Source organism: Epinephelus fuscoguttatus, linkage group LG16 (genome assembly GCF_011397635.1).
Source record: "Epinephelus fuscoguttatus linkage group LG16, E.fuscoguttatus.final_Chr_v1".
In the NCBI taxonomy this organism is placed as follows: Eukaryota; Metazoa; Chordata; class Actinopteri; order Perciformes; family Serranidae; genus Epinephelus; species Epinephelus fuscoguttatus.
Window position 1 is genome coordinate 42,374,461 of NC_064767.1, and position 25,835 is coordinate 42,400,295.

The following is a 25,835-nucleotide window of genomic DNA, read 5'->3' on the forward strand; positions in this document are numbered from 1 at the left end:
GACAATTGCAGAGTATGAAATTTTGTCCTTGGTTTCTTCCCTTGTCAAATATATCTAGATATTAATTTGACTCGTTAAATTGTTTATCAGTTATTTCAATTGGAAGAGTCTGAAACAAATATAATACCCTTGGTAGGGACATTCATTCTCACCAATTCAATTCATGACTCAAACATTAATATTGGGATTAAGTTCCATCTCTTTATGTCCTCCTTTATCTTCTGATTTAAGGGGTTAACGTTTAAATCATACAGGTTTTTTTTTTTTTTTTAGTTTTTAGGGATGTTTACTCCTAGGTACCTCATATGATCCAAATCCCAGTCCAATTGGATGCTGGAGCTTATGTTTTGGCTAGGTTTGTAATTGAAACTTAAAACTTGGGTCTTTGGGATATTCAATTTATAACCTGAGACAAAATTAAATGATTCAATGAATGACAATAGACTCAAAATTGAACACTCTGGGTTTGACAGATAAATTAAGACGTCATCTGCAAATAACAAAATTTTATGTTCTTGACCTAGCATCTTAATACCAGTAACATTACTGTCTTGAGTGATACCCTGACTTAAAACTTCAATAAAAATTGCAAACAATAACAGACTTATTGGGCAACCTTGTCTGGTCCCTATCTCCAGGCTAAAGGGGTCTAATATGGATCCATTTATTTTTATTCTTCCCCTTGGATTATTATACAGTGCTTTAATAGATTTAATGAAGGTCTGGTGAAATACAATTCATACAATACATTTTTGTCATGTTTTGTATAAAAATTCCCAATTAATGAGATCGAAAGCCTTTTCCGCATCAAGGCTCAATAACACCACCTGAAGTCTTTTTGCTAAAATGTGGGTAAAAATCTTATAGTCTTGGTTCAGTACACTTATTGGCCAATAACTTCCACATTCACAATTATCTTAACCCTCTTTTGGTATTAGGGAAATAACTGCTTCTCTCCGAGAGGGGGAGTTTCACCAGTCTCAAGCACATAATTAAAGGTGTCTTTCAATTTTGGGGCCAACAGATCTTTCATTTCCCTGTACCACTCCCAGCTCCCTTACTGGGTTTTAAATTTGATATTGCCTTCTTAATTTCCTCATCTGTGATTTTATTAATTACATGTTTGTTTTGTTCATCATTCACTTCAGGTAGTTTTAACAGGTCACGAAGAGCCTTCATTTTTGTTTCATCTATTTTGGGTTGTGTATATAAATTTTTATAAAAGGTTTCACATGATTGTTGTATGTCTTTTAATTTGCGGTGTATGGAATTTGTTGTAGGGTCCTTTATTTTATAGATTGTGTTTTCTGCGTGTTGCTTTTTTAATTTATAAGCGAGTAATTTAGCAGATTTTCCTCCCGCTTCATAATATCTTTGTTTTAGAAAGATCATCTTTTTTTTTTAATGTCATTTGAGTAAATTTCATTCAGTTCATTTTTTCCCTGTTGATTTCCATTCGTATTCCTTGATTCAAAGTTTTTTTATGCATGTTCTCAAGATTTTTTAATTCTCTTTGTAACTGATCCATTTTTTCCCTTCCCTGCTTTTTTAAATTAGAACTATAGCCTATTAATTTCCCCCTAAGAACTGCTTTACAAGTGTCCCAAAGTTTTGGTGTGGACACTTCTACATTATTGTTTTTGTCAAAATAATCTTTTATGTACGTCCTTATCTGCGGCCTTATTTGATTAAGAATCCTTGTGTTTAATCTCCAAATAGTATTCTTTTTTTTCAGAGCCTAATATTACCTACCTACCAACCTAATAGGTCCATAGAAACTGGGGAGTGATCTGACAACTCAATGGTTTCAATATTGCATTTAACTGCCCTAAATAAATCCCTTTGAAACGTAAAAAAAATAGTCCAACCTAGAGTAAAACAGAATGCGGGTGAGAGAAAAAAGTATAGTCTCTCATTGTAGGGTTCAGCTTCCTCCATACATCTGAGAGTCCCAGCTCCTCCATCATCAAGTGTCAAGTGTCTAGAGTCGGTTGAAGTCTAACATTGAAATCTCTCTTAAAATCCCCACAAATTAGGATGCCCTGAGCCTCCAAGGTTAATAATTCCAAAACTTGTTCATAGAATTTCCATTCAGAAGCTGGAGGGGCGTATTTAGAAAAGTAACTAGAACTCCTTGCAAATATCCCCGGACCAGTACAAATCTTCCCTCACTATCTTTCTTTTCACAAATGCATTCAAAGTTTAATTTTCCAGAGATCAAACCCATAATTTTGCTCCTTTTGATTGGATTTCCCAGACCATTCACATTGTAGGTGGCTACTTTGCATTGTGACTCTTTACGTATATTTTAAGTCCCTGCCCCATGCCTGCATAAACAAAAAAACATGTCTTACACCCCTGGTGCTACAAGGAACAGTAGCACAAAACTGAAACATAACCAGAAACACACTAACAAAATGAACATTGTCACAACAAATGACTTCCACTTTTAAGGCTTTGTTTATAGCCTTATGAGTCTGTTGGAATATAGAGGGAAAGTCTCTTCCTCTTAGCAATGAAAGAGGGCCCTCTTCAGCTTTTAAGCTGATACATAGGTCCATGGTGTCCAATGAGAGGTTCCCACCCAGAAAATATCCTCTATATGCCCTTAACAATATCCTTCTAGTAAGTTTAGTATCATATTAGGAATTACATATAAGTATAATGGTCTACTCTGTCTCTTAATATTATTTAACATTTCTAGGAGGAATATTGCTAATGTAATTATTTCTATCAAAGCAGATCATGCTTTAATCATGTACTTATCAGGAGTTTATCGCCGAAAAGCCTGGAGCCGTTCCTTGAAGCCTCATTTGGCGACTGTGGTCTCCCGGTTTCCCCTCTTTCTGCTGGTTCGCCGTGTCAGCTGGTTAATCTGATCCAAAAGAGAAGTTGGGGTTTTGAGCACAGTCACCGGTATCCCTCTCTCTGCCATGCCCGCTGTTGCCTCTTCTGCCGAGTTGTAGACCACTGTGCCGTCCTTATAAAACTGCAGCAGCTCCGGCGCGTAGTCATGGTCCAGGTGTACTCTTTTTCCTTGGAAGTTGAAACCTTTTTGATTGATTGATTGAATTCTCGTAACTCTTTCAGGATTAACTCCAGGTTGGCATCTCAAGTCGGCACAGAATCACTTTCCTGCTGCGCATCATCGTCCATGTTGTTGCTAGCTTGCGACAGTTGACCTTCCTCTTCGTTGTTGTACTGCTCACTTAGTGCGAAAATTATCTTTCCTTTTGTAGGCATTTTTGCTTGCCGGCTGTATCTGCTAGCTACTTCAGCAACTCTCAAAGAAAATTTGAGTTTGTTGGGCAACTTTTACTTTTAATTGTCGGGAGTCTGTCGCTCTATGCTGCCTCGCCTCACCTGCTAGACAGGATGTCTTTTTTCCCCTTTAAAGGTTTTTTTGGGGGGAGTTTTTCCTTATCCGCTGCGAGGGTCCTAAGGACAGAGGGATGTCATATGTTGTAAAGCCCTCTGAGGCAAATTGTTATTTGCGATATTGGGCTTTATAAATAAAATTGATTGATTGATTGATTGATTCTTTCCAACATGGCTTTAGGATTAGGGTTATAGTGCTGCCAGTTGATTTAGCATGCTCTTAACAACGCCTCACTCACCCCTTTCGAATGTTATCACCCTATTAAATGGCTATTATCTGTGTTATCTGTTACTTTTACTTTTACTCCCATGCAACACCATCCCTGGTCTTATGGACTTATTATGGCCTTTTAAACCTAATAGTAGGTGTGGCAGGGATGTTCTGATTTACAACTATGATGTTTATAACCTCTGATAACCAAGGTTATTATAGTTAAGGAAAAAGAAGGAAATAGCTAAAACTAGAATAAAAAAATAAAATAAAAACATTTTCATTGAAAGAAATAGAAAATAAAAACGAGGGTTTAAAAAAACAAGTAACTGAAAAAGCTTTTGAACAAAGCTCACCAATATATTTGACAATACACCCTAGAAAAGAAGGTTGTTTTTTGTTTTTTTTTTCAGATTTGTATCCTCAACAGTTAAATATTTGTGAATATTTTTAGGTTTTGCGATGTCCCTCTCTCTGCCTTCTGCTTATGAGGGTGGTTTGACTCTCTAGCCCTGGAGCTAGTGGACAGGGTTTGAGAGGTTGTCAGGGAACTACCTGCACCTGGGTAGAGGTACACAAGGTGTGTGCATCCTCCTGTTTCTTCTCATTTGTTGTGAATTTCTGTGGTTTTAAAGTTGACATGCCATAACCTGTGCTAATAATTCAGTTACCAAACTCAGATTTCCAAGCTCCTGAGACACATCTCAATATCCAATATGTATAAAATAATAAGAGAGACATTTTTCAACTCAAGTAAACAGAACTTCATTCAGTTCATAATTCATCAGGCCAAAAGGCATAGATATGTTCCGAAAGGCCAAAAGGCATGGGCATGCCCCAAGGTATTTTTCATTCTTTTACATTCACAGTACTGTGGAGATTTATTGAGTTGTTGAGTGTTAAAAGCTACGGTGGCCGACAAGGACAAACGCGATGCAAATACAGAAACGCACTGCATATAAGAAAACAAATGCAAAGGGAAAATGCTGCAAATACAGAAATGTGCTGCATATACAGAAACGCACTGCATACAAGAAAACAAATGCAAAGGGAAAATGCTGCAAATACAGAAATGTGCTGCATATACAGAATCGCACTGCAAATAGAGAAACGCGCTGCATATGAGAAAAAAAATGCAATGGGTAAACGCTGCATATACAGAAACATGCTGCATATACAGAAACGCACTGCAAATAGAGAAACGCGCTGCATATAAGAAAACAAATGCAATGGGTAAATGCTGCATATACTGAAACGTGCTGCAAATAAGAAAACAAATGCAAAAGGAAAATGCTGCAAATACAGAAACGTGCTGCATATACAGAAACACACTGCAAATAGAGAAACGTGCTGCATATGAGAAAACAAATGCAATGGGTAAACGGTGCATATACAGAAACGTGCTGCATATACATAAACGCACTGCAAATAGAGAAACGCACTGCATATAAGAAAACAAATGCAAAGGGAAAATGCTGCAAATACAGAAACGTGCTGCATATACAGAAACGCACTGCAAATAGAGAAACGCGCTGCATATGAGAAAACAACTGCAACGGGAAAACGCTGCATATACAGAAACTTGCTGAATATACTGAAATGCTCTGCAAATAAGAAAACAAATGCAAAAAGAAAACGCTGCATACCCACTCATACAACGGAAGCGCTCCAGTCCTCTAGGGGCAGTGCTGAGCTTCCACTTGAAAGACAGACATCAGACGTATCAACATATGGAGCAGATGAGTGAGCGAGAAGAAGTTATGTTTGGAGGAAAGTTGGAGCCGGGACAGGCAACACAAAAAGGTACGTATTCTTTTTTTATTTTTCTTTCTTTCTTGCTTTTCACATGTGGCCCTCATCTTTCACTCTATAATTAAAGTGAAGCTGATTTACACAGCTGACATTACCGTGCTAGAGACTTTGAGTTCTACATGAGTAGTGTATCCGTAGTTGTAATGTTAGCTAACGTTACTGTAACTAACGTTACCTTCCGGGACACCCCAGGGATTTAATTGCATTTAACGTTAGTTTATTTTCAACCTCGTCTCCACATATGATTGGATACTTTATTGATCAGTGACGGGCTTTTGAATGAGAGGAAGGCGGAGAAAGGTGAAAGGAGAGCAGAGAATGTGTGTAAAAAGAAATGTAAAGGGCAGAGGTGCAGAGGGCAAAAAGAAGTTAAGCCATGAAGATATGGTAATCAGATAATAATATTGTTTAAATATTTAGGAAAATTAACTATCCACTGTCTCTGACATAATCTCGCCGACCTTGCAAAGATGTAACGTTACTGTCTGTGCTGTGGCTCTACCGTGACAGCTTTCCCAGGCTTTTGTTGTGTGTGTGGCAAAAACATTAAATTTCTAAAAGATGTGGCAAACAACCGGGTCCATGTCATTGGTTCGACAGCCCATTGGTTCGACATCCCATTAGTCCGACTGTCCGCGGTGCTGAACGGCTCGCGGCGGGCGTATGGTGTGCTGCGACCGGCTTGAGGCGGAGCAGGCTCACGGCTTATGTGTTTGCCACTTTCTTTTTCATTTCACCATGATCTTTTCCTGACCCTAACCAAGTGGTTTTTGTGCCGAAACCTAACCAGACCTTAACCACAGGGCATAATGATGATTTCGGAATGAACTTCGGAAAATGAGTTTAATATGGTCGGAACAATGGGATGTCGAACCAATGGGCTGTCGAACCAATGGGCAGTTCCCAAACAACCCACCAGAGGAGATGCCCACCACCAGTGCACATCCTAATGCACAGCCAAGCACCTGTGCAGGTACGAAGATCTGTAGTTGTAGTGCAGAAAAAAATAAGACTGTTTAAGAGTTTAGATTGTGTTCTTGTACTCAAATGAAGAAAAGATCAATGATGAGACCTTTAGTGAGCTTAAAGGGGATCTTCTCATTTTACAGTTTTATCCTCAGACTCCACGAGAGCTTTGCATGAATCTTAGTCTTAAAAAAAACTTTTTTGTCTTGTACTGTACCTTTATGCAGCCCCTGAGTTCAGCCTTTTTCTGAAACTGTTTAAGCCACAAAAGCTATTTAGATCCCACTGAGCCCACTCTGTCCTGCTCCTTTGCTTCTGGAGCAACGGAAACAAACGATAGAAACCACGTGCTTGTCAGCATATGAAATATGGAATATGTCGACTCGTGAGATGACATCAGCTTGCATTTAGAGCAGTCTGAGGCTTGTGCTTTCTACTCACAGGGATTACTTCTACGTATGTTTACCCCATTATTTGAAACTTTGGCCATGTATAATATGAGCAGCTGATATTTTAACATTATATACTTTATACATGTATATTATATATATGTGATGAGGGACAATGCATGCATGCAATGCAATGCAATGCAATGCATGATAAGTCCCCTTTAAAAAGAGTTAATAAAGGACTAATGAATAAATAAAAGAGTAATTAATGTCTCATTCCTGTCTTTTCTTATTTTCCATGTAGCAGCAAGGTCTGGTGTAGAGTCCTTTCTTAAATTTAGGGAAATAAAAGAGAGGGAGAGAAAGACATTCTTTTGTTTGACATTCTTCTGTGTAAATCAGCTTCACTTTCATTATACAGTAAAAGATGAGGGCCACACGTGAAAAACAAGAAAGAAAGAAAAATAAAAAAAGAATACGTACCTTTTTGTGTTGCCTGTCCCGGGTCCAACTTTCCTCCAAACATAACTTTCTTCTTCTCACTCACTCGTCTGCTCCATATGTTGATACATCCATTGTCTGTCTCTCGGGTGGAAGCTCAGCACTGCCGTTAGAGGCCTGGAGTACTTCCGTTGTATGAGTGGCTATGCAGCGTTTTCTTCTTGCATCTGTTTTCTTATTTGCAGCACGTTTCAGTATATGCAGCACGTTTCTGTATATGCAGCTGCAGCGTTTTCCCGTTGCAGTTGTTTTCTCATATGCAGCGCATTTATCTATTTGCAGTGCGTTTCTGTATATGCAGCACGTTTCTGTATTTGCATCGCGTTTGTCCTTGTCAGCCACCATAAAAAGCTGATGTGCTTTAATACCTGTACATGGTGAGAATCTTTTTCCAGGATAAGTTTTGACACTTCTCACATAGTAGCAGTATTTGAGTATAAATTACTGGACATAGGATGCATTCCAAATAAAAATTCATTACAAATAAAGTTATGTGAAACGTGTCTTCACTGAAGGTCATAAGCTACATCAAATGTTTCTGGAAGTAGCCTAGATTTACATACATCAACACAGAATCACCATAAAGTGATGACCACTATAAATAATCTTAAGAACTTCAGGAGGTTTGCTTTTTATCAGTGAAATAAAAAGAATCTAAATCTTTGCAATTCATTTGGACCCTGCTCAATGACCCTTGCGGCTTTAATTTTTATTTCATTTTGATAAAACATTTATTTAAATGTATTTAAATTTTATTTTTGTATTTAAATTATTATTTCAATTAATTTGTGGGACTTGGACACATAATTTGGCCACATTACAGCCTCAGCTCTGGCTACATCAGTATTGGTATCCACCTTTCATTATGTCAGACTGTCAAAAGTCTAATAAAAAGGTTTTCTATTGTTATAAACATGCAGTTTTTAGTGAGCTAAGAGATGTTCCTTGTTGTAATCAATATATAAAATTGAATTATATACTTACAGGGATGCCTTGAGGCCCAATTGGTCCTGGTAATCCTGCATCTCCCTTTTCACCCTGAAGTAATGAGAGAAAATCCAAAGATTATATTCTCCTAAAACTACATATTTATTTTAAAAGAGCAAAAAAACAAAACAAAACAAAACAAAAAAAACATAAACACAAAGATACTCACTCTCTCTCCCTTTGGTCCTGCTGGCCCTGGTACACCTGATGGTCCTATTAGACCCTGTGAAACAGAAAAGGGAAAATAAATACCTGTTAGCAGATACACATAATTTAGTGCCAGTGAAAATATCATCATTAAATGCCTCAAATCAGTAAATCAACAAGCTTTCAGGTGGAAGTGAATAGATGTCACAAAGATAATGGACCATTTGGATCAATTTTTTACCGGAAAAATCTGGAAAGAGAAAAAGTGGTTAATATAATTCACTGTCCTGACACCTGTAGCATGGCACACCAAGCTTGTTGAGCTACTGTTCAAACTGTTAAAAACAAGGGAAAATGAGTAAAATGTCAACAGCTGCAGTTGTCTGTCTGAGTAGCAGACGGGATTGGAGAGGAAACCTTTGCATCTTAGGCATATCTAGTATGCACAGTGTACAAAATACAGCTGTCCAAATGTACTGTATAACATGTCAACATGCAGTGCGGGCATCTCTGCATGCTCTTTTTGGACAGTTTTTTGCATTGCCAACTTTGCTGCCCATTGCTGATACAGGATTATGAGGCAGGAAACCTTTGAAACAGGATTGAGGACTGAGGATTTCTACTGTTGTAGCAATATCAGGCAAGCTGGAAATTCAAAGCAGCACTTGGCAATGCTCCACTTTAGTGTTGGAAGATAATGGAATGATTTTAGAACAATTTGAGCCTGAAGTAAAGTAACTCTACAAATCAAGAGCAGATGTGGTTGCTCTGAGCGCAATAAAAGAGTCATGTTATAGTTCATGACTCTGAGTTTCTTTTTTTAATCACAAATACACTTATTAAATAAATTGAATCTCTTCTATTCCTTTGATTGGTGTACTTTCAATTAAACCCACAACTTGACAAGTGTTTCACATTAAAAGCCTTTGTACATCTATTTTTACCCTTTATTCCCCTGGTTTGTTCTTGTTGTTTCATAGATTCAGTATGTGGAGACATTGAGCACGGTTACATGCGCACAATAATCAGATAACTGGGAATAATCAGGTAATGGTAATAATCCGATTTGACGCGTTTACGTGCACTTCAATAATATGACAATCAGAAAAACCTGGTTTACATGATTCAGTCCTTCAGTTGGATTTCTCCTCAAGTACATGACATAAAACTCAAACTTCCTGTTACAGTAGGTACTCATATCCTTGAAAAACCTTGAAAAGTACGCAAGTCACATATTTGCAAAATAAAGCACTCATCATGCTGACAGCTTATATTCTTACAGTACTGTTTATTTTGATCATTAACAAATACATGTGAGAGCATTCTAATGTGTAGTTTATCAATGTGGAGCCAATTTTACATACTTTGGGTAGATTCGGAGTAAAAGTACTGTAAAGTGCAATATACAAGTGTATTGTATATAAATTTGTCACACAAAGTGCATAACATATAAGTAAGATAAAATAAAAGTGACAATTTAAACACTGAGAATATAAAAATATATTATTTTATGTAAAATCTTTATCTGAAAGGAAACAAAAACTGTCATAAAGATTAATGTAGTGGTGTAGAAAGTACAATATTTCCCTCTAAAATGTAGTGGAGTGGGTGTATAAAATAGCAAAACCCGAAAGAAACCAGATTAAAGGGTATACATGCACTGAATAATCTGACTATTGGGGAAAAAGCTAGGTGTGTTTATCTGATTTCTCATAATCAGATAATGGCTTTTATCTGATAAAGCCTATCGGATTATGCTGTTTACATGACCACTTGAATAATCAGGTAACCCCAGAAATCAGATAATGATCGGTTTATTAGTGTGCATGTAAACGCGCTCGCTCATTGTTGTTGTAGGCCTTGCCGGTTATGAATTCACTCTTTTGAGATTCTAATCATATATACTTAAAGTCTGTTTCTCTTACAGCTCTGATTTGACACACTTTCAACATGACAGTTGAAGTTCAACCCAAAAAAAGCAGTGTGCTAAAATGTCGATACTTAAAACTTGAAATAAAAGATTACATCAGATTTATATGCAGCTTTTTCACAGCCTACCCTTAGCGTAGGACTAAGCCCATTTAAGCCACTCAAAGGCTTTTAATGTAAAATTAAAGTAAGTAAAGGCAGGTCTTTATTATAAGCCTGCTTTTAATCAAGGTCTGGTTCTCTCTACAGTTAAGAATTTACAGTATTTTTTTTATTGGTTAAGCCTATTAATCATATGCATAGCCTGACTAGTATTGAGTTTTTGAGGCCATTACTGATCTATGTATTTGAAAGTTTTAAACATTTTAAAACACAGTTTTTCTCACTAAACTGCATGTGATATATACTGTTTAGAGTTGCCTTGTTTGTCATCAAAGTACGTTGCTTATGTCAGTGCATCCTCAGAACCCAACCCTGAACAGTTCTGTCCTCACAGAGCTACTCTAGGAAAAAACAGAAACATTACGAGCATGGAAGGCAAGAAAGCAAGCAGACATGACGAGCAGACATGGCAGACATCAAGCAAGCTGTAGCGGGGGGTGGTGGAGGAGGAGAAGGAGGAGAAGGAAAAGGGTGAGGGGACCGGAACAGGACTTGCACCACTCACCACTGGACCCGGTCTGCCGTCTAACCCATGAGCCCCCTGTATAGCGTTGTACACAGTTAGAGAGCAGAGATGATAGAGAGATGGTGGGAGGAACGTAGGGTGGGGTGGGGGTTGGGATGGGAAGGTGGGGTGGGTGAGTGAAGCTGTGTCTAAAGTGATTTCAACAACACATTCAGATGATGACAAATGAAGGGTGATGGAAGAGGTGGAGGTAAAGTGAGTGACAGTAATTGTGAGTAATTTCTTTTACTGGTCATGGTGGAGTATTACATAAAGTCTATGACCATGTTGTGGCTAACAGTCATGCTCTATACTCTGATTTTACGTTCACAGTCAACATGTTAGCGTGGCTCTTAATACTTTTTGACTTCTCTAAAGTCTTTAAACACTTGTGGTAATGTTTTGGGTTAAAATAAATTCATGTGTGGTAATTACATCACATGAATGACATAAATATGTCACAGATGGACACAGGTTAAATAACACTGTTTAAAGATCACAGACAGACAGCACTGACTCGCACCAGGCTCTAGACATGTTTATTTCTACTGTAAACATGGGGTTCTGTGGGGATTGACCCACTTCTACTTTACACAACACATACGTTATGTGTTGTGTGTTTTTTATATACTGTGTCCGATTGATTGTTTCACTGTGATTGAATGTGTCTGAGAGAAACTGTTCTCAACTGACTGACCTGGTTAAATAAAGGTAAAATAAAATAAACTTCTGAAAGCAGCCTCAAGTGACCATTTCAGAAACTGCAGTTGTTCCTAATGTGTTGGCTTTATTTCTGAGCCCAAGAGGTTGCCACTTGATGCCCCCCTAAAAATCTATTCTGTTCTGTCCATGGCATTTTTGTACATTTCTTTTGTTTGATCCTGCAGCGTGTTTCTGTATGGCCTGAATGGAGCTAGAACAGTAAATTTTGGATTGAAAAAAAACTTGACAAACCAGTCAAGTTTCTCTTACACTTTACATCCATTTCTTTGAAAACATGGATGACCCCCCCCACCCCCCCGACAGCACAGAAGATCTATACAGTCAGCACAGTTTCAAGGTGAACGCCAAAGATTAGTGTCACCAATTTAGCATCTGACTAAATGTCTCCCCTTCTGTTATGATATATGTATGTTATGAGATATGATGTTGAGTAATGGCCAGAAAAGTGCTTTATGCAGAACATAATGATGTCACAGTGAAGCTGACCTTTGACCTTTTGGATATAAAATTTCATTACTTCAGACATTTGTGTGAAATTTTGCCATAATTAAGAGTATGATTTCTTGAGCTATGATCGCTGAGCTTTAGCTTTTAAGAGTTCACCTGAAACTCCCAAACTGCAAGTAGGCCTATGGTAAATCTGCTTTTCTCTGTCGCTGTTTTTTCATATAGAACCTAATGTTAGCTATCATAGCTGATGTTAGCTAAATTTAACACTTGCTCTAGTGAACCTATGCCGGATCAGCATAACGTTAATTAAAAATGGTCTTTAACCAGTTTCTCAGTAAAATTTTTGGGGCCAAGAGATTTTGTGTTTCAATGCCATGGTCTCCTTTCTCAGTACAAGTATTTCTTCCCATGCCATTTTTTTTCAGTGCTATACTTTGTGTCACCATTCTAGCTGTGTAGCGCTGTATTTGTCAAAGTGGTCAATGTGTTTTTTTGCTTGTTTTATTTCTTTCCAGTATTTCTTTTTCTAAATGCTGACCATGTGCTGTTAGAGTGGTGAAGATGATTTTCTTCATTGTTGGTCTATTTGCATGACTTAGTTAAATTACAATGCACTGAGTTGTCTTGGCTACAGTATATTTCACTGAGTTGTGCTGATACTGTTTTGACATCTGGTCAGCTGGTTAGAGTATCTTTGCTCAGTGTTATTCAAATGGTAATGTATAATTGTAACAATACAATACAGCAATCAAAATGATCCACAGTTTGACATAAAAGTTTCTACAATAATGTGGCACATATAGCTATCACAAGTAAATCTGAGTCCATCTTATTCCACAAATTTGTGAATATATGGTCAAATGATGAGTTTTTTTGCATGAGAGCAACTGTAGATGAATACATTTTGAATGTCTGTAAACCAAGAACAAAGAAGCCAAAGTGATGGACACCATTTGAGAAGTATGAAAGAAAATGTAAAATAGCCTAACATTGTTTAAATGACATTAAAAGTGTCAAATGAGTGTTATGTTAAAGTGACTTACTTCCTTTGAAACAACCCTCCCGTCCATGCAACATTTTAACAGGATTATGACAACAAAGAAGCAACATGTGCGACATGAAACATCAGTCAGTAACAAATGCCTAAACTAAAGTTAAAGCAATAGAGGTGTTTAAGGTTAATACTGCATAATCATTATATTAGCCCCTTTTCCACCAACATTTCCAGGACCTATAATTACCAGGAATTTATTTACCTGAGTAAAAGAATTGGTAATCTGGTGTGGTTTGCGTTTCCACCGCACCTCAAAGTTCCGGAAAATGTATTCAAATCAGGCTGATGATGTAGATGATATGGCGTGTGCCCTGTATTTGGCTCTGCCAGCTTAGCTGGTTACATGCTGGTGTAGAGTGTTGGGGCTTTTTGTCTCAGCCAGCAGCTAGTTTAAAAGTAGATTTAAAATAAGTGTCAAACTAAGTTAGTCTACATACAAACAGCTGTCATTTGAGCTTAGTAACAATTTGCTATCAGCCGAACTAGCGTGCTGTCTAAATCAGCATGTAAGACATAACATTAGTGTCGGTGGATGAGAGACTGTGGACGGAGCATATTGAATATTGCTGTCTGCATGTTTACATGTTCATGCTCGCTGAACACATGTATTGATAAAGTATTGGCCTCTTACTCGCCAAGGCTTAATGCCACTTACAGTAAAGAGTGTAGCTGCCGTCAACAAGTCATTTTCGAGTTTCCACGGGGGGCACTCGGCTGTTCACTGGTTACTGTGTCATGAAGGTGTGCGTGTTTGTGTGTTTGTGTGTGTGTGTATGTGTGTGGAGGAGTTCAGCGCCGGCACAAAAGAACCTATACCGTTAGTGCTTATCAATACTACGGCCTTTGATAATTTAGCCCCAGTAGTAGTTTTCGGTACCCATCCTTAATCGAAACACAAACAAAGTGAAGCTTGTAGAAATGAAATTAAGTTTGCAGCGGCTGCCCATGCCAGGAGGTGCGGAACACTGCAAATGTGTTTTCCACCAATCAGCGTTCTTCAGCAAACAGCCCCGCCCCTCAAGAATTCCAGGTATTCTGAAAAGTCCTACCCCCCAGTAGGTACTTTTTTCAGGGAAAGTTTGGGGTTGAAGGAAAGTTTTTTCCCCGGGTAATTTTGGTGGAAGTGCGCCAGGGTTTTTCAAAATCCCAGGTAAATGAGAAAAGTTCCTGTGGTGGAAAAGGGGCTATTGTTGTATTGGAGCTGTAATATAATCCCTAAAATAGTCAAAATGAAATAATAAAACTTAATGAGGTAGAGCACAAACAGAAGACAGAGGAAAAAGGAATTTAAGAGTTACGAATAGCACAAGTAATTACGGTTTACTTACAGGGAGTCCAAGATGGCCTCTGTCTCCTTTGTCACCCTTCTGACCTGTCGCTCCCTTTTCTCCTCTGATGCCTATGCCTGGTTCTCCCTGAAAGACAGGGTAAAATAGCATCCCATCCTTAAACATTCATGCATTGAATGGCTTAGATGTAGACAACATATAGTGCATGGAGGCAGGTTTAAAAAAAAATGAGGAGGTGGTAGATGTTATTTTAGAGGAACAATATCTCACCTTAGACCCTGGAAATCCTTGAGCTCCCTGGATGGAGCAAACACAATCCGATTAATGGAACAGTCTGTACCATATCCCAATTGTTGTCAGTGCATCCACCTTTATTTTGTCTATTGTATTACATTTAATCGAGCTCAATGTTATTTATCTTATGAAATACAGTATATGAATTGACAATGAAGTGTTATAAACAGTTTTGAAACACATCTGTGAAAAGGTACAAATGAAGGGTTCATTTGACAAAAGAGATTTTAATTTTATTATTTCCATAAATCATGTTTTTTCCAGTATGCAATCGAAGGAATATCAATGAAACTGATGTTGTTTTTTGTTTTTATGAATAACAAAGAATTCAGAATTCTCTTCCATGGAGACGATACTATACTGCACTTGCATTAGTTGCATGATCATTATTTACAGTTACCTAAATAATTGGGGTATTTTAAATTAGGTTAATAAATAAATAGGAGCAAATCAGAAGGATTGCAACTCAGTGAACACTGCCAAAAAGAAGATGTCTAGAGCTCTATTCGGACGGGATTAGTTTTACATAGGTACGTGGGGTAAAGTAATAATTACCAGAGATTTTAGTCCAAGGAATATCAATGAAACTGATGTTGTTTTTTGTTTTTATGAATAACAAAGAATTCAGAATTCTCTTCCATGGAGATGATATTATACTGCACTTGCATTAGTTGCATGATCATTATCTACAATTACCTAAATAATTGGGGTATTTTAAATTAGGTTAATAAATAAATAGGAGCAAATCAGAAGGATTGCAACTCAGTGAACACTGCCAAAAAGAAGATGTCTAGAGCCCTATTCGGACAGGATTAGTTTTACATAGGTATGTGGGGTAAAGTAATAATTACCAGAGATTTTAGTCCCGTCCAAATGTGCCATGTCAGTAATCATTACCGCACGATGTCAGTAGACAAGATTACCGCGACTTTTACCTTCTGTAAAAGGGTCCAGAACAATCACCTCAGGTAATACTAATCCCGCGCAAATAGTGCTTAGGACTGTCTAAACTATGGTGGACCCAATAAGAATTACTGCCTATCTGTAGTCTTTGTCACCTGTCTATATTTAAAATTTTCCATTGGTATGCAAAATTTGGATTCAGGTAGGTAATATTAGTCTTATTAATATTATTTCTGCATTAAAGGCCCTGTACACGAAATGGCATGTTGACTCACTGCTGGGCCAACTGGTCCTGGAGGTCCTGGGGGCCCTGGAGGGCCATATATCTAAACACAGACACACACAATCACAAGCAAAAGGTTTTAATTCAGAAAATATTGCTCCTAAAACATGTTGTACTCTAATTTACCATTAAGTGCGCCAATCTGACCTGTGGGTTAATGACTGACCCTTACCATTTCTGACCTTCCTCCTACTCCAGGTTCACCTTTAGGACCCTGTGACAATAGATGGCAAAGACAAAGAAGGTTACAAAGTCGCCGATATATATCCCAGTCAGACAAATATTAAGAGAATGTAAAAAATTAGGCAATAAAGCACATTTTCACGCAGCATATGGGGTGAGTATAAAACATATTCTACTGTTCCCTGTTTGCCAGGTCATATACTGCATCCAGAAAGATGCAGCTCGAGGGGCACCATTGCATACCATTGAGCCAGGTAATCCAATAGGGCCAGGGGCCCCTGTAGCCCCTTTTTCACCCGTAGGGCCATCTAAACCCTACAGAACAAGAAAGGGGAGATGGACATCACGATAATAGCAGAGGGTTCAATTCAGGGACTGACGATTTTATTTTCATATTATATAGACAAATAAGAAAGTTTTGTTTTTATCCAATTTTAGTATCCATTACCAGAACCTAACACCAATCAGCACCATGGGCAGTATATAAATTGGTGTCTTTTTACTTTAATTTTTAAATGAAATGGTTCCTGGGGTGTTGTGGTATAGAAAAACATAACCTGTTTCTACAAGATCAATGAGAACCCAAATGACTCTCAAAACATTACAAAGTGTATGGTATGCTAAATGTGGAGAAGAAAGATCATCTCGTCACATAACCTCAGTCTTTACTCTTAACAACAACTGCTGGTGGCCCAGCATACATATAATTTCCCAAGTACCGTATGTATGTTAATATTTGAGGTAGGCTAGTTGTACTTTACTTGGGTATGTCTATTTCCATTTCTTCTACTCTCATTTCATGCGTAAATATTGTACTTTTTCGTGCCACCACAATAATCAGATTGTTTAGTTACATTTCAGAGCAATTTTTCATCAAAAACATATCGTGAAGTGAAATTAAAATAGCAAACAGTGTATAAAGAGGTTAAAATCAATACTGAAATGCTATTTAATGAATGTTCAATATTATATGTTACATAATAAAATAACCCTAATGAGGGCTAATATTCATAATAAGTAATTCTACTTCTGATACTTAAAGTACGTTGTGCTGATAGTTCCTCGGGTTTATTAGTGGGGCAGAATCCCATTGAGTTTGTATTATTATTATTTGTTGTCAGCCGCCTTGGCTCAAATTGATGCAAGCTAAAATGAACTGAAAACATCAAACTTGGCCCAATAACTGGAAATGATGTGCAAATACTTCCCAAGAACCATGAACTCAATCAGCCACATACTGACTCTGTTATAAACACCCAAAAATGCAATTTCAGAAAGGCCACACACCTCACACTGTAAGTCCAACAGATATGAAATTCAGGCGCCACAATTACCAGAAATGTGTACCTCAAAAGGTGAACAAAATTTCCCCACATTTGGTGGACATGCTCTGGACGCAAGTATTAACCAAGATCTAAAGTGTCATAGTGATTGGTGCATGTGGGCATGGCCCATTCAGCATTATATGCTTATACTCCATAAGGTCATTAACGTCTCCAGCAAGATAGCTGGGGTGCAACTTAACAACATGATGTCACTGTACGAGGCCCGGTTCCTGAAAAAAGGGAAGGCTATCGCTGGAGACATAAGGCATCCGCTGTTCAATCAATATGACCTTATGAGATTGGGACGACGGTTTACTGTACCTAGTCTACAAGCCTGAGCGCATCGTTTGCCCCCACTAGTATTGCGCTCCTGAACAAGCACCTCAGCTCTGTGTGAAAATGTAATTTCTATTCATTAAATCAGTAGGACTCACCTAAACAACCCTACTGTGTTCATGATGCTGGCACTATGCTTGATGATATGTGTTGCTGTGTTGCTTGATGATATGTGTTACTTTTGTGGGATGCAAGTCAAATTTTCCAAATATTTCTATCTATCTATCTATCTATCTATCTATCTATCTATCTATCTATCTATCTATCTATCTATCTATCTATCTATCTATCCAGCCATCCAGCCATCCAGCCATCCAACTCAATTTAACATGAACGGGAACAACCTAGACACATAGAATTTAGGGCCATAACTGTAAATGATGTCCTAATGCTTTTGTGTCATGGGTGGATTATCATACGGGCAAACTGGGCACATGCCCGGGGGCATGGAAGTGCCCAGGGGGCAGAGCCCAAGGGGCAACCAGTCAGGTAAATCATGGTTCACCACAGTCACAGAACCCTGCCCGGCGCCTGTGCCCTCCCCCCGCTCTCCCGGCACCTGTTGGTTTCGCCCATCGCACTAAAACTTTTCTCCAGTCAACTTCAAAGACTAGTACTAGGCTACTACAACACCTCAGATTTCAGATATTCAGATTTCAGATTGCTTTATTGGCAAATCGACGACGATGACAACGTTTTATAATCAGAAGGGAGAAGTGGAGAAAGACAGTGAGGGGAGAGACAGGACAGGTATGTGTCTGACTGTGTGTCTGACAGTACAGCCTACATTAGACATAACATGTAAAAGCAGAAATGATCTACTGTGTCATCTTTAAAATGTGAGATTAGTTTACATTGATTGGCCCATGTTGTTATTTGCAACGTTTTATAACAACACTCCACTCTGAGAGTTATACCAAGGAGCGAACTTTCTTTGCTTTGTTAACTTCTTTTTAAGAGGAGCTACAAACCCGTAAGTTAAAACAAATATCGCGAAAATTTGAAAGGAATTGGCGATTAACCAAACTGGAAGAATCTCGTTTGATCTGGGCAGACAGTCTCAAAATGTATAAGAGAGGCCTCCGCAATGCCAAAGCAAACTATTACTCAGTATTAATAGAAGAAAACAACAACAACCCCAGGTTTCTTTTCAGCACTGTAGCCAGGCTGACTGAGAGTCAAAGCTCTATTGAGCCTTGTATTCCTTTAGCCCTTAGCAGTAATGATTTTATGAGCTTTTTTAATTACAAAATTCTAACTATTAGAGGCAAAATTCATGACCTCCTGTCCTCAGATAGTACCTATCTAACCTCAAACACAGCTGTAAGACCTAATATATATTTAGATTGCTTCTCCCCAATTTCTCTTCGAGAATTGACCACAGTGATTTCTTCATCTAAATCATCAACGTGTCTCTTAGACCCCACCCCAACTAGGCTACTTAAGGAGGTCTTACCTTTAGTTAACACTCATATATTAGATATGATCAATATATCCTTATTAACAGGCTATGTACCACAGTCTTTTAAGGTAGCTGTAATTAAACCTCTCCTAAAAAAAGCCCACCCTGGATCCAGAGGTGTTAGCAAACTATAGACCAATATCTAATCTTCCCTTTCTTTCAAAGATCCTTGAGAAAGTAGTCGTAGACCAGCTGTGTGATTTTCTCCATGATAATAATTTATTTGAGGAATTTCAGTCAGGATTTAGAGTGCATCATAGCACTGAGACAGCACTAGTTAAAATTACAAATGACCTTCTGATTGCTTCAGACAAAGGACTCATCTCTGTACTTGTTTTATTAGATCTTAGTGCGGCGTACGACACAATTGACCATCAAATTCTGCTACAGAGACTGGAACACTTAATTGGCCTAAAAGGTTCTGCACTGAGCTGGTTTAAATGTAAATTGTTCTTGGCCCCAAACAACTCAGAGACTCTTTATCTGATGACATAGTTTCTCTAGATGGCATTGCTCTGGCCTCTAGCACTACTGTAAGAAACCTCGGAGTAACATTTGATCAAGATTTGTCTTTTAATTTTCATTTAAAACAAACCTCACAGACTGCATTTTTTCTTCTGTGTAATATTGCGAAAATTAGGCCTATCCTGACCCAAAAAGATGCAGAAAAATTGGTCCACGCTTTTGTTACCTCAAGGCTGGATTACTGTAACTCTCTATTATCAGGTAGCTCTAGTAAGCCTTTAAAAACTCTCCAGCTAATTCAGAATGCAGTGGCACGTGTACTAACAGGAACTAAGAAACGAGATCATATTTCTCCTGTTTTAGCTTCTCTGCACTTGAATTTAAAATCCTACTGTTTACTTATAAAGCTCTAAATGGTCAAGTTCAGTCATATCTTAGAGAGCTCATAGTGACATATTATCCCACCGGAACACTGCGCTCGGAGAATGCAGGGTTACTCGTGGTCCCTAAAGTCTCCAAAAGTAGATCAGGAGCCAGAGCCTTCAGCTATCAGGCTCCTCTCCTGTGGAATCATCTTCCTGTTACGGTCCGGGAGGCAGACACCGTCTCCACATTTAAGACTAGACTTAAGACTTTCCTCTTTGATCAAGCTTATAGTTATGGCTGGCTCAGGCTTTCCTTGTACCAGCCCCTAGTTAGGCTGACTTAGGCTTAGTCTGCCAGAGGACCCCCATAATACACCGGGAACCTTCTCTCCTTCTCTCTCTCTCTCTCTCTCTCTCTCTCTCTCTCTCTCTCTCTCTCTCTCTCTCTCTCTCTCTCTCTCCCATTCTGGATGTCACTCGACTTCTCCTCCGGAGCCTTTGTGCTCCACTGTCTCTCAGATTAACTCGTATTGCAGCGGTGCCTGGATAGTGTGACATGTGTGGTTGTGCTGCTGCCGTGGTATCATTAGTCATACTTCCACTGTTATTATACACATATGATTATTGTCACATATGTATACTATCAGATATTAATATATACTTTCAACATATTGTACCACAGTAGCCAGAACTATAATTATAATATTACTGTCATTACCGTCTGTCCTGCATCTCTCTCTCTCTCTCTTTCTGTCCGTCTCATTGTGTCATATGGATTACTGTTAATTGATTATGCTGATCTGTTCTGTACAACATCTATTGCACGTCTGTCTGTCCTGGAAGAGGTATCCCTCCTCAGTTGCTCTTCCTGAGGTTTCTACCGTTTTTTTTCCCCTGTTAAAGGGTTTTTGTTGGGGAGTTTTTCCCTTATCCGCTGTGAGGGTCCTAAGGACAGAGGGATGTCGTATGCTGTAGAGGCCTATGAGGCAAACTGTGATTTGTGATATTGGGCTTTATAAATAAAATTGAATTGATTGATTATCTAAAGGCAGAAGTGGAGACAGACAGGCACAGAGGCCCAGCAGAGGAGAGAGTGGAGAAGTGGAGAAGTGGAGACAGACAGACAGACAGACAGACCAGAGGAGAGGAGAGGGGAGAGGAGAGGAGAGGAGAGGAGAGGAGAGGAGAGGAGAGGAGAGGAGAGGAGAAGGGAGAGAGAGGACAGGTATGTGTCTGACTGTGTGTCTGACAGGCTACATTAGACATCTTGTAAAAGCAGAAATGGTCTACTGTGTCATCTTTAAATGGGAGATTAGTTTACATTGATTGGTCCATGTTGTTATTTGCAACCTTTTATAATCAGAAGGCAAAAGTGGAGACAGACAGACACAGAGGCCCACGCGTATCTAACTGTACCTAAATTGCGAAGTTTTTGTTATGATTATCTGACATATGTTTGGCCGGTGAGGAATGGTGGGGGGGCATGTCAGACTTGTGCCCAGGGGCATATAATTTGATGACCCTCCCCTGATCTCAATGCTCTCTACAAAAAAGCCTCTTAGACAATTAAAGGGATAGTGCACCCAAAAATGAAAATTCAGCCATTATCTACGCACCCATATGCCGACGGAGGCCCTGGTGAAGTTTTAGAGTGCTCACATCCCTTGCGGAGATCGGAGGGTGGAGCGGCTAGCACACCTAATGGTAGACGGCGCCCCAGACTAACATCCAAGAACACAAAATTGAATCCACAGAGTACCTCCATACTGCTCATCCATAGTGATCCAAGTGTGCTGCAGCCGCGACATAAAAAGTTGTTTTGAAAAACATTATATGAACTCTGTTTTTAGCCTCACGGAACCTGTGGCTCTGACTGCTTCTCTGTGCTCCGCGCTCACGTGTGCACGCCTGCGCAAGACCAGCGAAAGCATGAGCTTTGCTTACCCGTGTTTACATCACGTGACACGTGCACCACAGAGCTAAAAGATAATTTGCACTACGGTCTTTTAGCAAAGGACTACCCAACATGTCTGAAGACTTTGAAATTGAGGAGGAACAGCATTTCTTTGTTGAGCCGTATTTGTTTGAGCCCGAGTATACGCACGGAACTCAGGCTACTGGACGAAGCAGCCGCCGCAGCTCATGAGCCTAACCCTCAGCCAGCTGCTGAATATCGGAGTCGAGCACTGGAAACCTGATGGTGTAGTTGTTTTAAATGCAAAGCAATGCCAACGGATGAGGAAAGTCTTTGCTGCTCAGACTGGGAATTGGCGATGCCTGCACTTGAGAATCTGGACATCAGTACTGACGAGACTGCTGCTCTTCAGAGATCACCGATCACCCTGAGCGCGCGCACACGTGAACGCGGAGCACAGAGAAGCAGTCAGAGCTACAGGCTACAGTGAGGCTAAAAATTCATATGACGTTTTTCGAAACAACTTTTTATGTCGCGGCTGCAGCACACTTGGATCACTATGGATGAGCAGTTTGGAGGTACTTTGTGGATTCAAATTTGTGTTCTTGGACGTTAGTCTGGGGCGCCGTCTACCAATAGGTATGCTAGCTGCTCCCCCCGCCAATCTCCGCAAGGGATGTGAGGACTCTAAGGAGCTGTTTATACAACAATGATTTCAGTAAAAACGGAAAAGTCTGTCCTTTGCATTTTAAAAATCTTCTGCGTTTATATGACGTTATACGACGTTATTGAAACGATCCCTGTTCACATGGAGCTGCAAAATCTACTGGAAACGCTGTAGTATGCATGCCAGGCCAATGGGTGGCAGTGTAAATTTGCAAAGCAACACCATGGCATGACGCCATGCGCCTGCGCTGAAGCACCTTCCTCTACAACGCCGTGATTACAAACCAAAACAAAGATGACACAACGGCGAAAGCACTGATAACTTTGGATGGACGACGAAGTGGAGTTGCTACAGTAACAGATCTACACTTCACTTCAAATCAACAGGGTGAGTAGCACAAACAGAGCTCGGTATTGTTGTTGTGACGGTCGGCATGCCTAGTGACTGGAACCATAATGCGCATGTGCGAAAAGTCAGTTTTCAGAGGAACTGCATATTGCAAGTTTACATGACAACTGAGACGCTGCCGTTTCCAAAATGTTGCACTCTGGAACCCGTTTTCAGATCGTTGCGTTTTCAGGCACCCAAAACGCAGTTGTCGTGTAAACGATCGGCCAAAACGCAACTTAAGTTTACCGTTTTCAGTTGAAATCGTTGTCGTATAAACAGGGCCTAAAACTTCACCAGAGCCTCCGTCGGCATATGGGTGAGTAGATAATGGCTGAATTTTCATTTTTGGGTGCACTATCCCTTTAAGGCAACCATGATGAATTCTTTGTCAATTCAAATAATGTGAAAAACACTATAGTGAATAGAATTTTCAGGATTTTGACTCTATTGACATGTAAAAAATGTGTACAAAAGGTACAGGACAGCACTCCAATTATAATGTTTATTGCCTCACAAACGTTTCGGGTGAAACCCTTCCTCAGTGTGAACAAGCAACTTTGTTGCTCAGCGGGTTTCACCCAAAATGTGAGAGGGACCTGGCTGCAGACCTCCAACCTCCACGGGTGACAGGAAACACGTGACCTCCATGGGTGACAGGAAACACGTGACCTCCACCGTTGACAGGAAACACGTGCGCTAGCGTAGTATTTGCGCATGTGCATACTTCATTGAGACGTATGCATTGAGAAAGCGGCAACAACGGTTTTGTGCAATATTATCATAGAAACGACAAAAGTATATCTCGGCGAGCGACAAGAGGCGAGGTAAGGTATGTTGAAATAAAAACAAAAAACAAAGTGTTGAGTGGCTGTAAGCATTTAATGAAAGCAGACCTCCAACCTCCTGTCTGCCTGCTATACAAACGGCTACGCTAATTTTAGCATTGACTTTAGCTAAGTTCATAAACTGTATGATCCACAAATCTCGTAGCCTGATCTGACTGTTGATATATTACCATGCACTGCGTTTACTAGTGAGACTGTGGTGTGTTTTTAATGTCGTTTTATAGAGTTTGGGGAACCCCAGACTAGAGCATATAATGTTACGTATAATAACTATAAAGGGAACCCTTGTGTAATAAAGCTAGATTTATGCGCACTGTTTCTTGAAGAAGTGTGTGTGTTGATTTTATTGTGAAAAACAAAAGACAAACTGCTGGTTTGTGTGATGCCACAGCTCTTTGCAATAAAATTATCCTTATATAAAGTGTAAGACATTGACACACAAGATGACAGTGCATTATGTTACATCTCATCACGTTGTTGTTTGATTATATTATCTGTAGATCTCTATACCTAACATTACAAAATTAGCATACCACTACAGGTATTTTCCCTGATTAATTCATAACAGGTGTTTGACAGTGATCCCACAGGAATAAGAATCTAGGGTGCTCAGATTTTAAGCCCTTGGAACACAGAGCCCAAGTGTCCACAGTTAGGCCCACAACCATTCCACCTACCAGATACCTGCAGGGAAACACACACCTAGTGACAGGCAGAGCAGGGGCTGCCACACATAACTTACACCTTTTGATAAACCTGGTTGAGCATACTTTCATGTTATCTAGGACAGCAAAAGGGACAATTTCATCATTTTCTATTTGTTTTTCAGATTACCATCAAAGTACTGGAGGCCCAAGGACTAAGCCGGTACCATGCAGAGATTCTCATGGCCAGTGGGAGAAAGTTTTGATTTGTCTGTTAAAATAAACTAATAAAAATGATGTTGAACTGTAGTGATGTCTTGTTTCTTTCTCTTTGTTTTGATGGATAAGGGGGACATGTCTCATGCAATTTTTGATCTTTTTTTAAAAGTCAAGTTTTTATTGCTTTTTGAAAGACATTCAAGATTTTTTTTTAATCTGGAGGTGGAGGTGGTGTACATAAATAAAAATTAACAAATAAGTCTAGAAAGAAAAGGGAAAAAAAACAAGCAAGCAAAGAAAAAAATATGTTACACATATATCCTCATACATGACTATACAGGATCACATAATCACAGCAATTTTTGATAAAAAAAAATTCACATGATGTGCTGTCAGAACTTGGTTAATTTAATTTAGTCATTTAAAATAGGTTTTAATTGCTGGGGTTTATTTATCTTAAACAAAACTTGTTTATTTTAACATTATTACTGGTTTCGGTTTGTTTATTAAATTATTTATAAGAAATTGTTTATTTTATTTTTATTTTTATATTATATATAATTATTGCTTCATAATAATTTTGTATAATATATATATATATATATATATATATATATATATATATATATATATATATATATATATGTGTGTGTGTGTATGAATGTGTGTTACTATTCATTAATATTTTTATTTATAATTTATTTCTGTGTGCAAAATTGCACGTTTTAAGAACCAAACATCGAGTACATAGAATACGAACATTTTCCGCTGTTGAGTTAACGCATTTCGTATCAACTGTGAAGGCCGAAGTTTTTAAAAATCATTATTATTTACTAAATATACAATAATACACAATAAAAGCCCGAAGGTCTGCCGCTACAAGAAGAACTTCCGCTGCTGAGGTCCCGTGTTTCCTGTCAACGGTGGAGGTCACGTGTTTCCTGTCACCCATGGAGGTCACGTGTTTCCTGTCACCCGTGGAGGTTGGAGGTCTGCAGCCAGGTACTCTTGCAAAATGTTTGTGTGGCAATAAACA

The 25,835-nt window shown here is 38.9% G+C and overlaps 1 protein-coding gene across 3 annotated transcripts in view; it reads right to left on the reverse strand.

The window, feature by feature from the left end:
* The window catches only part of col13a1 (collagen, type XIII, alpha 1), a 200,598-nt gene that overhangs the window by 52,459 nt on the left and 122,304 nt on the right, over nucleotides 1-25,835 (reverse strand). For all 3 annotated transcript variants that reach the window (XM_049601203.1, XM_049601202.1, XM_049601204.1), the window contains exons 30-36: nucleotides 16,410-16,481; nucleotides 16,156-16,197; nucleotides 15,976-16,026; nucleotides 14,774-14,800; nucleotides 14,543-14,629; nucleotides 8,414-8,467; nucleotides 8,242-8,295 (exon numbers count right to left, since the gene is read on the reverse strand). In XM_049601203.1, the coding sequence (XP_049457160.1) occupies nucleotides 8,242-8,295; nucleotides 8,414-8,467; nucleotides 14,543-14,629; nucleotides 14,774-14,800; nucleotides 15,976-16,026; nucleotides 16,156-16,197; nucleotides 16,410-16,481 (387 nt within the window). The remainder of the gene's footprint in view (nucleotides 1-8,241; nucleotides 8,296-8,413; nucleotides 8,468-14,542; nucleotides 14,630-14,773; nucleotides 14,801-15,975; nucleotides 16,027-16,155; nucleotides 16,198-16,409; nucleotides 16,482-25,835) is intronic.